This window comes from Phycodurus eques, chromosome 1 (genome assembly GCF_024500275.1).
Source record: "Phycodurus eques isolate BA_2022a chromosome 1, UOR_Pequ_1.1, whole genome shotgun sequence".
Lineage (NCBI taxonomy): Eukaryota > Metazoa > Chordata > Actinopteri > Syngnathiformes > Syngnathidae > Phycodurus > Phycodurus eques.
In genome coordinates this window covers 17,255,773-17,269,888 of record NC_084525.1, presented here as the reverse complement: position 1 = coordinate 17,269,888, position 14,116 = coordinate 17,255,773, and the positions used below count along the sequence as shown (strand labels likewise).

General features: G+C 42.2%; 1 protein-coding gene across 1 annotated transcript in view; it reads left to right on the top strand.

Annotated features, from left to right (window-relative positions):
• Window positions 1-2,940: 2,940 nt before the first annotated feature.
• The window catches only part of LOC133404781 (LHFPL tetraspan subfamily member 4 protein-like), a 55,476-nt gene continuing 44,300 nt past the window's right edge, over window positions 2,941-14,116 (top strand). Inside the window, exon 1 of the mRNA XM_061681075.1 lies at window positions 2,941-4,180. Coding sequence (XP_061537059.1) covers window positions 3,766-4,180 — 415 coding nt within the window. The 5' untranslated portion in view covers window positions 2,941-3,765. The remainder of the gene's footprint in view (window positions 4,181-14,116) is intronic.

Genomic DNA, 14,116 nt, shown 5'->3' with positions numbered 1-14,116 from the left:
CACAACACTTGTATAACTGTGCAGCATTAAAGAAGCAACACATATTCCCCATATTTGAGGATAAAAGCCATTATTACTTAAGCGAGAAACATTGTTACATCATACTCACTGATAGCGATGTATCAGACCTCCTTTCTTTCTTTTCTCCTGCCACTCTGTATAAGCTAGCTCATACATGCTTGTCTGAAAGTGCCCTAAAATCCTTGTCCGGGTTGCAAACAAGCCTGACAGTAATATGTGGGTTGACCTAGCCCCACAAAGTTGAGTTTTATTTTTAAATAGTGGCCTTGAAATTAATTTTTAATCATGTCCAAAATCTGCCTCTTCAGTAAATCAATTCTCATGCACATATTCAGCTCAACCAATCAGAGGACTATTTAGCTGAACCAATCAGAGGAGGGGAGGGGGGGGGGGGGGGGGGGGCAACGTGGCTCTGCCTGCGTGAAGGCGCACAGTGGTGAATCTAAAATCTGATTGGTTAGACCATTGGGCTAGTCTAGTCTAACTTTGTATGAATGTGATGACGGAATGGCAGATGTGTCTGTCCCAAGAGTATTACAAAGCTTTTAATGGACAGAGAATGAAGGCTTCAATAGTTAACGCAACATCTGGCCTCAAAGAAAATATATATTTAACACAGTTCGAGAGTGTCCTCTTTGAAGAACCCAAGTCACATGTTACCACAGCCTGTGTAACAGTGTATATTGGAGAAAAAGAAGAAGAGAAAAAGAAACATGGAGACACAGTTAGACACAGTTATAGACACAGCTATAACTGAATACACTCTTCTGGAAAGAGTGTGTCTGTGGGATTTTATTATTATTATTTTTTAATTATTCTAACTTCATATATTTTTAGCTCATTTTATCTTTCTAAAAATGGTTGAAAAAAATAAAATATTTTTTTACATAGCATATTACCATTTCCAGCATTGAGAGAGTGAGACAGGCAGACAGACAAACAGGCAGGCAGACAGAGTTTAACAATAGCACTCGTGTTCAGTGAGTCCAAAAATTATTATTCATGAATTAAAAATATATATTGTATTTGTTAATCCATTTATACCAGTGACATACAATGAAAGGCAGAATAATGAAATGCTTTTCAATTTGTCATGTTCTGTCTGACTTTTGTTTTTGCTGTCAGTTGGCTCTTTTATGTGTTTTTTTTTCTTGTGCCCCTGAGGGGGCGTGGTGAGCTGGCCGGAGTAAGCACCTGGGAGGGATTGGCTGAAGTGGGAGTAAGTCACATATGTGCAAGTGACAAGCAAGTCTCAAGTCATAACCTTCAAATCTCAAGCAAGTCCCAAGTCACTGTGGGATAAAACAAGCCAATCAAGTCACCACTAAATTTCAAACAAGTCAAGTCAAGTCATTACTTGGTTGAAGCAAGTGTATATATATATATATATATATATATATATATATATATATATATATATATATATATATATATATATATATACAACTGAGATTATGATTGATTGAATATATATATATATATATATATATATATATATATTTTTTTTTTTCAACCAGTTCAGGGTGTACCCCGCCTCCTGCCCGATGACAGCTGGGATAGGCTCCAGTACGCCCGCGACCCTAGTGAGGAGAAGCGGCTCAGAAAATGGATGGATGGATATGTATATATATTTGATGGGAAGCTTAGGTTAAGGTTCAGCAGGCGTCCTTAAGTGGCCGTCAAAGCACAGCAGGGCCGCAGGGAGGAATGCAGAGTCTATCAGTTGTGGGGGTGTTGCTATGACAACTGGGTCAGAGTAACTACACAGGTATGTACAATTCTCCCAAGGACTCAAATAAATGACACTCAAATACAAAAACACTTTGGTGTGGAATTGATGCAGGCTGCAGCAAAAAAGGGCCTTTTTTTCTTCATCCAGCGCAAAAGGCAAGTGTTTGAGCACCACTTGTGTTCTATGTGTGCACGTGCCTGCCAGGGTGTACTCCGCCTCTCTCCCATCGTCATTTTGGGATAGGCTCCATAGCTTATCCTCAATTCAAATGGTAAGCAGTATAGAAGAGTGGTGGATTAAAAAAAAAAAAAAAAACATTCATTGATTTTCCGTACCGCTTATCCTCACCAGGGTCGCGGGCATGCTGGAGCCTATCCCAGCTATCTTCGGGCGAGAGGAGGTGTACAACCTGAACTGGTCGCCAGCCAATTGCAGGGCACACATAAACAAACAACAATTCGCACTCACATTCACACCTACGGGCAATTTAGAGTCTTCAATTAACCTACCGTGCATGTTTTTGGGATGTGGGAGAAAACCCTCGCAGGCACGGGGAGAACATGCAAACTCCAGACAGGCGACGCCAGATTTGAACCCTGGTCCTCAGAACTGTGAGGCAGATGTGCTAACCAGTCGGTCAGCGTGCCTGTAAAAACACTACAGCAGAATTTAAGTACTTCAAGTGTGTGAAAACCGTAGACCACAGGATCACCCATGCGTCTGATATTTCATCTGACAAATCTGAAAGGCTATGCTGGGACCTAGATTGTCAATTGCAAATTGAAAATGAAAAGAACAAATGATACAATGATTTTTCAAGCGATTAGGGTCACACTATATCACAATATGTGTCTTCAGACACCAAAAAACATCATCTTTAAGGGAGGAAGTACAATATAAGGAGCAAACATGGTAGCCATCATTTGATATTTCATTGTTTTTGTTTTTGTTTTGTTTTTTTCCATTTTGATAAGTCCAGGCCGTTTTCTTCCAATCACGCTGACGGTGACAAGCCTCCAATTTGAAATCTAATTGAAACCAGCGATGGCGCGCTTTGACGCAAAGGTCCACACTCAGCCACCCCCACCCTCAAACAACCACCCACCTACCCACCATCGCCGCGCACGTGAACGCGCCCCCTACACTGTCATCAGTACAAACATCAGCGTCTTCCCGGGAGCGCGCAGGAGGAGGACGGAGGAGAGAGAGGGAGAGAAATCTAGAGCAAAAAAGAGAGTGGGGCTAGACGTTGTGGATAAAGGCTGTACCACGAGCGTGATGATGATGGAGTCGAAGCGGTGGAGAATTGTGGATTTACAAGAAAGGACTGCTCACATTTGACAGAGGGGGCTTTTCACGATTACGCCTCTTCTCAGGCTCCTGCATCCTATCCTCCTTTCTCCTCATCTTCCTTTTATTTTCCCTCCTTTAGCTTGTTTTGCACATCCAGCGTAGCCATTTAGGCGAGACAGAGGGGGAGTACCCCACGGATGCAGGGGAAGGTAAAAAAAACAAAAACAAAAAAAACGGACGCAACAAGACCTCACATGAATCCATCCATCCACACCTCTTGGACGCTTTTATGGATAACATGTAAACACTTATTGGGTTGATGGAGCACGGAAAGCAGCTTTAAATGAAAAACATCGAGCTGAAGACTGTGAAATAAAGAAAATCGCCCCTTTTTATGGATTTAAAAAAAAATAATAATTCATGGTGTAGCCCCTAGGAAAATGAGCAATGTTGAAACTCTTGTTGTGGTGAAATATTCATTAGTACTATAGGTAGGCTATGATTTTTGTATTTTTCCCACGTAGCATTTTTTCCCTTCATGCAAGGCCTATATTAGATAAATAGGCACATCCAGCTCTGCCATTAAGTGGATCTTGAAGATTGTCTTTTTGTGTGGATTTTATTTCCTTTTTTTAGGGGGAGGGGGGGGTGGACGAGACAGAGGGTGTAGTGACAGGGAGAGATTGTTTTCTTTCCTTTTTTAAAGAAAAGGAACAACCATGTTGCCTTCCCAAGAAGCCTCCAAGATCTACCACGGCAATTACAACTACAATTACAACCCGCGGGCCGTCGGGGTGCTGTGGGCCATCTTCACCATCTGCTTTGCCATCGTCAACGTGGTGGTCTTCATCCAACCCTACTGGATCGGAGACAGCGTCAACACGCAGCAGGTGGGCTACTTCGGCCTCTTCCACTACTGCGTGGGCACCGGGCCGTCGCCCAGCCGGGAGCTCACCTGCGTGGGCAGCTTCTCCGACTTCAGTTCTATCCCGTCCGGAGCCTTCAAGACGGCCTCGGTGTTCGTGCTGCTCTCCATGGTGCTCATCATCGGCTGCATCGCCTGCATGGCACTCTTCTTCTTCTGCAACACCTCCACAGTGTACAAGACCTGCGCCTGGATGCAGCTGCTGTGCGGTAAGCTCGCGCACGCACGCACACGCACATGGGGAAGACCATCTTTTGTTTGTTTCATCTATTCGTTTAGTGTGTGTTCGTGGGGCGGGGGGGGGGGGGGGGGGGTAGATGCACAAGTGGCATATGTGCAGCTGTCTTTCTGGTTTTGATCACGTTTAAATTGAATGGAGAAATAATTGCTCAATTTTTGAATAATGCATCTAGCTCGTTTTTTGTGTTGAGCCCAGTACCCACATTCTCTAGTCATAGTAGTGACTCTAGTAGGAGGGAGGGAGAGGGAGAGAGAGAGAGAGAGAGAGGGGGGGGGACGGGACGTGTGGGGATCGGGGGGAGGGGGGGGCAGAGGGAGAGAGGAGAGAGATGGCATGCTTCAACTTTACAGTGCAGTAATTATTTGAGAGACGCTTGATTGCAAAATAGATCAGATCTACTGTGCAAAGTCTATTTTGTTTGAGATAATCAGAACAGTTTTGGGGTTCTCTGTACTGACACAAATGAGGATTGCCCCCAAAAAGGAGTGCAGGGTTGAAGGATTCCTACGCACTCCATTCCACATTGTAGTTTTTCGCAGTTTTAAATCTGGTACAATTAAGTGTTTTTTTTTTTTTTTTTTTTGTTTTTAAGGAACACCAATTTATATAAATATTTACTGATTGTACTGTAGTTCAGTTGCGCATAACTTTAGTCAGATCTGGAGGCAAATTTACATCATGCGTTCATGGTTGTGGCTGATTCATTTAAAAAAAGAATTGGCAAGTACATTTGCAGGATCATAAACATGGCGGATATAATTACACTGCTTTCCTATCATTTCGAACCAGCTACAGTACAATAGAATTCATTAATCATAAATGTTTTTTCATATAACTTGAAAATCCATCCATCCATCCATTTCCTGTACCGCTTATCCTCACTAGAGTCGCGGGCTAACTTGAAAATGTATGTTGTTTTTGTGGAGAACTTTAAGTAGGTAGGAGGTTAGCTTCAGGGTCGTACTTATTATTTTCTTTACAAAACATTACGCTTTTTCAAGTGAGTTTCCACTAACTGCAGTGCACTGTTTAGGACAAAACTTTACTCTTTTGTAGTGAACATAAAGGCATCAAATATGTTTTTGTGGTTTAGTAGAGCACGACAAGCTCAAATCATGCATGGTTCTAGTTCAAATAGAAGCAAGTTATTAGGTATGTGTGGTAAAATACTGCAAGGCTTCTTAGAACATTTAATTAGGTCTGTTGTTTGAATTTTCCATCTTTGATTGCACAGGATTGCGACAATATGGGAATATTGTTGATGGGATTATTCTCGGCACCAAATAAAGGGAGCTCTACTGTAGCCATTGATATTCCAGAGTATAAAGAATGTCACTCCATTACATGGTTATGATGATGAAATGCAAATTACCACCATACATCCATCTCAGTTCCATGACGCGGTGTGATGTAAAGCGAAGCTTTGAATTCAACCTCCCGTGACCAAGGTTTTGTTTTTATGAGCTGTGCTGCTATTTTGAGGAATGATTCCAGGTCGATGGGATTACTGTTCTCAGGGCAGGTTAAAGTTTTCTTTCCTTGCTGGCGCGTTCGGATTACAGTTTCCAGATCTGAGTGAGCATAAAGTGTTCATGTATCCACGGACACGGAACAGGGGGGAAGGCAATGCATGACATTTACAAATGGCTGTATGGGTTATGATCTATTATCATAACATTAGATGCCGTTTCGATTCATGACGTTGGCTATTGGGGATAGTTTAATGTTAGTAATCATGTGTTTGTATAGGATGCCATTCATACAACAGAGCAAGTCCTGGCTTCCTGCAAGGATATCAGCTTTGTGTTGAAATAAACAGGCCAAGATTTCACACTGAGGAAATCCATTTGTGAGTAAAATGAGATGAGATTATTTCTGTATTCATACTTAGGTTTTTGTTGGGAAAAAGACTATGATGAATTATTTCAAATCCTTTTTCCACCATTAATGTGACCTATGATATTTAGAAGTCAACTGAACATAAAAAAAAAAATCAGGGTGGAGGGGGGGCGGGGGGGGGGCGTCAAGTGCCGCCCCCCTCTGTATCTTGCCCTTGGCGGCTTCCCATATCGCCCATATCAGAAACCACCACTGCATGTAGTGGCTGTTCTGCGCTGTTGCCACTTTCTTACTGATAATAACTTTTTATTTCTATCACGAACTAACCCATCATCAAACTATGCCTAAAACCCAAAAAAGTATATCTTCCCTGAAGTGCTTTGTGTTATTTGGGCTACAGTGTTTCTGTCATATGCCCCATGCGCCAACTGGCCCGCCAGTGGCTAGAGTAGTCGCCCGTGGTCCAGCGCACCAGCGATGGATCCCGTCCAACTCGCCACAGCCGCACCCTGCACTGGCCGTCACAACGGAAACACTTCAGGGAAAGATAACTGTCCATTATGTGCGCTACCTCACGAGCTAATGAGATATCTGGCTAGCAAGCTAACGAGCCAGCGAAATCTCAAGTACAGCGTTGGCTCATCCAATGTCAGCATTGGCTCTAATGATGTGTCGTGCGTGTGTACACATAAAAGCGACCCATCAGGGAACATTAATTGTTTAATAGACACAACGACAGTCAGTTTGTGGTTGCATGAGCTGCAAAGAGCCACATACACGTATGTGATTGATAGCTGAAGGTGCTACGCAGCGCACTCAGTGGACAGGACATACCCGCACAATCCTGCAGCTGGAACGTGGGCTCTATTTTTCATGATTTTGGAATCCTATTTGACATAATTGCGGATTTGATTATTCATTTAAATTTGGCAGACTTGTAAACAACACTTCTATGCGGTGTGTCAAATTAACGAGACTTTTTTGGTCAGTTAATTGGGTCTTTAAATTGCCTCTGATTAACCCCATTTAAAATTAAGCTGTTGTAGTTGGCTTTTTCTGATATTTGTATTTATCATGTCTGTCCATCCATTTTCTGAACCGATTATCCTCATTAGGGTCTCACTTAGGGCGAGAGTCGGTATACACCCCGAACTGGTTGCCAATCAAACGCAGTCCAAACCACTGTCTTATAAACTTTGCCCTTCATCCTAGCAGAGACTTTTCTGTCACATAACACAGCTGACACCTTCCTCCACCCGTTCCAATCTGCTTGGAATCATTTCTTCACTTCCTTACCACACTCACCATTACTCTGGACTGTTCACCCCAAGTATTTAAATTCCTCCACCCTCGCTATCTCTTCTCCTTGTAGCCTCACTCTTCCCCCTCCACACCTCTCATTCATGCACATACTGAATATTCTGTTTTACTTCGGCTAATCTTCATTCCTCTCCTTTCCAGTGCATGCCTCCACCTTTCTAATGGTTCCTCCACATGCGCCCTGCTTTCATTGCAGATCACAATCATCTGCGAACATCATGGTCCATGGGGATGCCAGTCTAACCTCATCTGTCACACTATCCATCAACACTGCAAACAGGAAGGGGCTCAGGGCTAATCCCTAATGCAGTCCCACCTCCACCTAAAATCCTCTGTCACACCTACAGCACACGTCACCACTGTTCCGCTGCCCTCATGAATGTCCTGTATTTTTCTAACATACTTCTCTCCTACTTTAGACTTAACAAAGACACAGTGAGGCTCCTGCTGACCTCTGTACTTTTCCATCAACACCCTCAGTCAATAATGCATCTGTGGTACTCTTTCTAGGCATGACACCACACTTTTGCTCGCAAATACTCACGTCTGTCCTGAGTCAAGCCTTCACTACTCTCCCATAACTTCATTGTGTGGCTCATCAACTTTATTACTCTATAGTTCCCACAGCTCTGCACATCACCCTTGTTCTTAAAGATGGGAACCAGTACACTTTTTCTCCATTCATCAGGCATTTTCTAACCCCCTAGATTTCTGTTGAACAACCTGGCACAAAACTCCACAGCCACCTCTCTTAGATGCTTCCATACCTCCGCAGGTATGTCATCAGGACCAACTGCCTTTCTGATTTTTATCCTCATTAGTGCCTTTCTAACCCATCACTTCTTCATCACCCCTGTTTCCTTCACCAACATGTCCATGCCAATCTGCACCAATCACAACTCTCTCTCTCTGTCTTCCAGAAATTCTCTTTCACCTCTCAGTCACATCCTACTTTTGGGGCATAGCCACTAATCACATTTTACATAACATCCTCAATTTCAAGTTTTAGCCTCATCACTCAATCTGATACTCTCTTCACATCCAAGACGTTATTCGTTAACTCTTCCTTTAAAATAACCCCTACTCCATTTCTCTTCCCATCTACACCATAGTAAAATAATTTGAACCCTGCCCCTAAACTTCTAGCCTTACTGCCCTTCCACCTGCTCTCGTGGACACACAATATATTCTCCTAATCATCATGTCAACCAATTCCCAAGCTTTTCCTGTCATAGTCCCAACATTTGAAGTCCCCATATCCATATTAAATTTTTCATGTAACAACAGTACATGCTAATTCCAGGTCTTTTTGGAAGCTCTCCATCGGTATTCCTTGGCTCTTGGACTCTCTTCTGATTATTCTTTACACTCCTCTGTCAGAAATCTTACGAGCAGCACCTGATTGAGGCATATTTATGGTGATATGTCACTTCCGTATTATGGCCCTAACCGTGCTCACTGGAATGCTCAGAAGCTTAAATATGCGCCCGTAAACAATGCCATCGTTATGTTTTGCAACAATTACTTTGCGATGGTCTTGAGACAGCTCTCTGCTCTTACCCATCATGAGATGTGTCTTGACTTACACCTTGGCACTGAGACATTTTTGTAGGTCATCAATTAGGACTGAACCAGCTGATATTCCTTTGCACTGACAAGGGGCTGGATTGCTATTTGATTATTGATAGATTTTAGGTGTTGTCTTGGCTTCCCATGCCTTTTTGCACCTCCCTTTCTTTCTTTCCCTTTTCTCCTTTCTGTGTTCAATACATTTTCCCTGTGTCGTTTCACATTTTGACACACAACTTAATTTCTGATCGTATTTTGTTTGATTTTCTTTATATGTGTGGATTACTTGGGTTGTTCCCAACATCTGGTGAAATTTTCAGGTCAGTAGCACCTTTGAAAGTACAATCCCAATTCCAATGAAGTTGGGATGTTGTGTTAAACATAAATAAAAACTGAATACAATGATTCGCAAATCATGTTCGACCTATATTTAATTGAATACACTACAAAGACAAGATATTTAATGTTCAAACTGATAAACTTTATTGTTTTTTGCAAATAATCATGAACTTGGAATTTTATGGTTGCAACAAAAAAGCTGGGACAGGGTCATGTTTACCACTGTGTTACATCACCTTTTCTTTTAACAAAATTCAATAAACGTTTGGGAACTGAGGACAATAATTGTTGAAGCTTTGTAGGAGAAATTCTTTCCCATTCTTGCTTGATATTCACCTTCAGCTGTTCTACAGTCCGGGGTCTCCGTTGTCGTATTTTACGCTTCATAATGTGCCACACATGTTCAATGGGAGACAGGTCTGGACTGCAGGCAGGCCAGTCTAGTACCCGTACTCCTTTACTAAGAACCCACGCTGTTGAAAACACGTGCAGAATGTGGTTTGGCGTTGTCTTGCTGAAATAAGCAGGGGAATCCATGAAAACGATGTTCCTTGGATGGCAGCATATGTTTCTCCAAAACCTGTATGTACCTTTCAGCATTAATGGTGCCTTCACAGATGTGTAAGTTACCCATGCCATTGGCACTAACACAGCCCCATACCATCACAGATGCTGGCTTTTGAACTTTGCGTCCATAACAGTCCGGATGGTCCTTTTCCTCTTTGGCCCGGAGGACAATTTACAAAAATAATTTGAAATGTGGACTCGTTGGACAACAGAACACTTTTCCACTTTGCATCAGTCCATCTTAGATGAGCTCGGGCCCAGAGAAGCCGGCGGCATTTCTGGGTGTTGTTGATAAACGGCTTTTGCTTTGCATAGTAGAGTTTCAAGTTGCACTTACGGATGTAGCGCCGAACTGTATTTACTGACATTGGTTTTCTAAAGTGTTCTTGAGCCCATGTGGTGATATCCTTTACACATTGATGTCGGTTTTTGACACAGTGCCGCCTGAGGGATCGAAGGTCACAGGCATTCAATGTTTTTTTCGGCCTTGCCGCTTACATGCAGTGATTTCTCCAGATTCTCTGAACCTTTTGATGATATTATGGACCGGAGATGATGAAATCCCTAAATTCTTTGCAATTGTACATTGAGGAACATTGTCCTTAAATTGTTCGACTATTTTCTCACGCACTTGTTCACAAAAGGTGAACCTTGCCCCATCTTTGCTTGTGAATGACTGAGCAATTCAGGGAAGCTCCTTTTATACCCAATCATGGCACCCACCTGTTCCCAATTAGCCTATTCACCTTTGGGATGTTCCAAACAGGTGTTTTATGAGCATTCCTCAACTTTCTCAGTCTTTTTTGCCACCTGTCCCAGATTTTTTGGAACGTGTTGAAGCCATACAATTCTAACTTAATGTTTATTTGCTATAAACAATAAAGTTGATCAGTTTGAACATTAAATGTCTTGTCTTTGTAGTGTATTCAATTAAATATAGGTTGAACATGATTTGAAAATCATAGTATTCTGTTTTTATTTGTTTAACACAACATCTCAACTTTATTGGAATTGGGGTTGTATATTTAGTGAGAAAAATGGTGACGTGTTAAATAATAATTTCAGCCGCTGTATATATATACATATGTGTGTGTGTGTGTGTGTGTGTGTGTATATATATATATATATATATATATATATATATATATATATATATATATATATATACTATACACACACACACACACCATCCATTTTCTGAGCCGCTTCTCCTCACTCGGGTCGCGGGCGTGCTGGAGCCTATCCCAGCTGTCATCGGGCAGGAGGCGGGGTACACCCTGAACTGGTTGCCAGCCAAACGCAGGGCACATAGAAACAAACAACCATTCGCACTCACAGTCATGCCTACGGGCAAGTTAGAGTCTCCAATTAATGCATGTTTTTGGGATGTTCTCCTCATGCAGGCACGGGGAGAACATGCAAACTCCACACAGGCGGGGCCTAGGGATTGAACCCCGGTCCTCAGAACTGTGAGGCAGACACACTAACCAGTCACTCACCGTGCCGGAAGATAGAAATTGTTGGCCTTAATTCTAAGTGGCATGTGTGGAGAAAACCAGGCACTGCTCATCACCTGTCCAATACAGTCCCAACAGTGAAGCATGGTGGTGGCAGCATCATGCTGTGGGGGTGTTTCTCAGCAGCAGGGACAGGGAGACTGGTTTTAATCGAATAAAAGATAAATGCGGCCAAGTACAGGGATATCCTGGACGAAAACCTTCTCCAAAGTGCTCAGAACCTCGGACTGGGCCGAAGGTTCACCTTCAAATAAGACAATCACACTAAGCACACAGCTAAAATACCGAAGGAGTGGCTTCAGAACAACTCCGTGACTGTTTTTGAATGCCCCAGCCAGAGCCCTGACTTAAACTCAATTGAGCATCTCTGGAAAATGGCTGCCCACCAACGTTTACCATCCAACCTGACAGAACTGGAGAGGATCTGCAAGGAGGAATGGCAGATGATCACCAAATCCAGGTGTGAAAATCATTCCCAAAAAGACTCCTGGCTGTATTAGCTCAAAAGGGTGCTTCTACTAAATACTGAGCAAACAGGTCTGAATACTTATGGCTGTGTGATATTTCAGTTTTTCTTTTTTAATAAATCTGCTAAAATGTAAACAATTCAGTTTTTTTTCTGTCAATATGGGGTGCTGTGTGTACATTAATGTTGAAAAAAATGAACTTAAATGATTTTAGGTAATGGCTGCAATATAAAATTGATTACAAATTTTAAGGGGGTCTGAATACTTTCCGTACCTGTACTTTCTGGGGCATTGTGGCCATGTGATGATGGTTATTGTCTATTGTGCCTCAGAGCACAGAGCGAGAGTGTTTGGAACATGCTATTTTTGGTAAAGTAAAAATTGTTTGGCTAGCTGTTCGCCTTTGGCAACAGATTTGGAACTCGGAAGCACACTAATTCCTCGTGGCTCATGAAAGTAACTCGCCTGTGATGAGTACTGTATGTCAACAATGTCACCATGATCAAGCACACCGGCGTGGTAAGTTTTGACAAAATGGGAATGATTCAAACATTTACAAGCTTTTTAAAATATTTATTTACATTAACTTTATACTATACCGGGTGTTTTAGGCTTAAAAAAAACTACTACTGTAAAGAAAAATAAAGTGCTTCAATGTAACAGACAATCGGCTGTATCGGACGACCCATGCCCCTATTAGTCCGTTCTGTTGAGGTTTCACTGTATAAACCACTGATAGCGATCTTCTTTATGGAGTAATCAATGTGATAAATAGGTCAGGCAGAATAGCGTGGGATTCAGTTTCCTGTCCAGCATCAGTCAACATATTGAAGACAGGGAGAGCAAAATAAAATCAGTGCATTTTTTTCCTTTCACATTGTTTTGTCCTGTCTGATCTCACACTCACCCGCGACCCGAGTGAAGAGAAGCGGCTCAGAAAATGGATGGATGGATGGATGATCTCACACTCATGTCCTCTGATTGTTTGTTGAAATGTTTGGTGCTCTCGGGTTGGCATAAATCAAACAGCACAGGTTGAGCTGCAGGTTTTCTCATCTAAATCCTTCATTTACTGGACCAGATTGGAGCTCTTTGTGGTAATATCAATTAAGTAAAACATTTGTAAAATTGCACACACTTAAGTAAAAAGTGGTGCATTGATTGCATTAAGGAATATGATGATGACGCCACCGTTATCAACAATATTGCTTTACTCCATAAAATAATTGGAAATATGATGACTCCACTGGCGCACATGAATATGGCCATCTTTCTAAAATTAATCACAACCCTGGTGGAATGTGTGGATGTCCATCATCTCTGCATTGCAGGCAGCCATAAACATGTACAGACATGATATATATATATATATATATTGAGAGAGAGAGAGAGAGTTGGGGGGCTGGCGACCAGTTGAGGGTGTACCCCACCCCTCACCCGAAGATAGCTGGGATAGGCTTCAGCACGCCCTAGTGAGGATAAGCGGTACAGAAAATGGTTGGATGGATTACTAAAGAATCAAGGAACACATTCACTCCCATTTATGCAGTATCCCTGAATGCACCTCCCGCACTCACGCAGCTGTGGCGTGCCATCTTAGTTTAATTATGAAGAGCGAAACAAGCAATGCAGCAGGTGTACATTGTTTCCCGTGTCCTCTCTCATAGTTATCATGCAAGGAGATAAGTATACAGAACTTGGGGCTGCTCCATGTGCTTTTTTAAGCATTATAATTTACCATAACATGGGTGCTAATCTTATCAGCATGTCAAAACCGATCCCTCTGCTGGTCACATTTAATATTACAATTGATTCGCTGTATAGTTCAGTACACCAACATCGCAGTGGACCCTGCGATGTGACTATTGTGCACACGTACATCGCAATGACGATGCTCCAACAATATTTTGTGCAGCCCTACACACACACACACACACACACACACACACACACGCACACACACACACACACACACAGTCCGACATTGTATAGTATATTTTTATTCAGTATAGCCACAAGTGAAAACAACAACAAAAAAACAGTTTCTATTGTAAGTTAAAGTTCCGCGAAACAGGCTAAAAAAATGTCTTGTAAATTTGACACACCACAGAAAAGAGTAATGTTGACAAGCCGAATGAATGAATGGATAACAAATAAATTGCAGTGTATGTGAAATCACACTTCAAAATGGTCAAGAATTGAGACATTTGTTTGAGCTGCCAGATGCTGTGGAGAGCCATGTTAGCCCAAATAACACCAACACTTAACACGAGTTGTAGGCATACA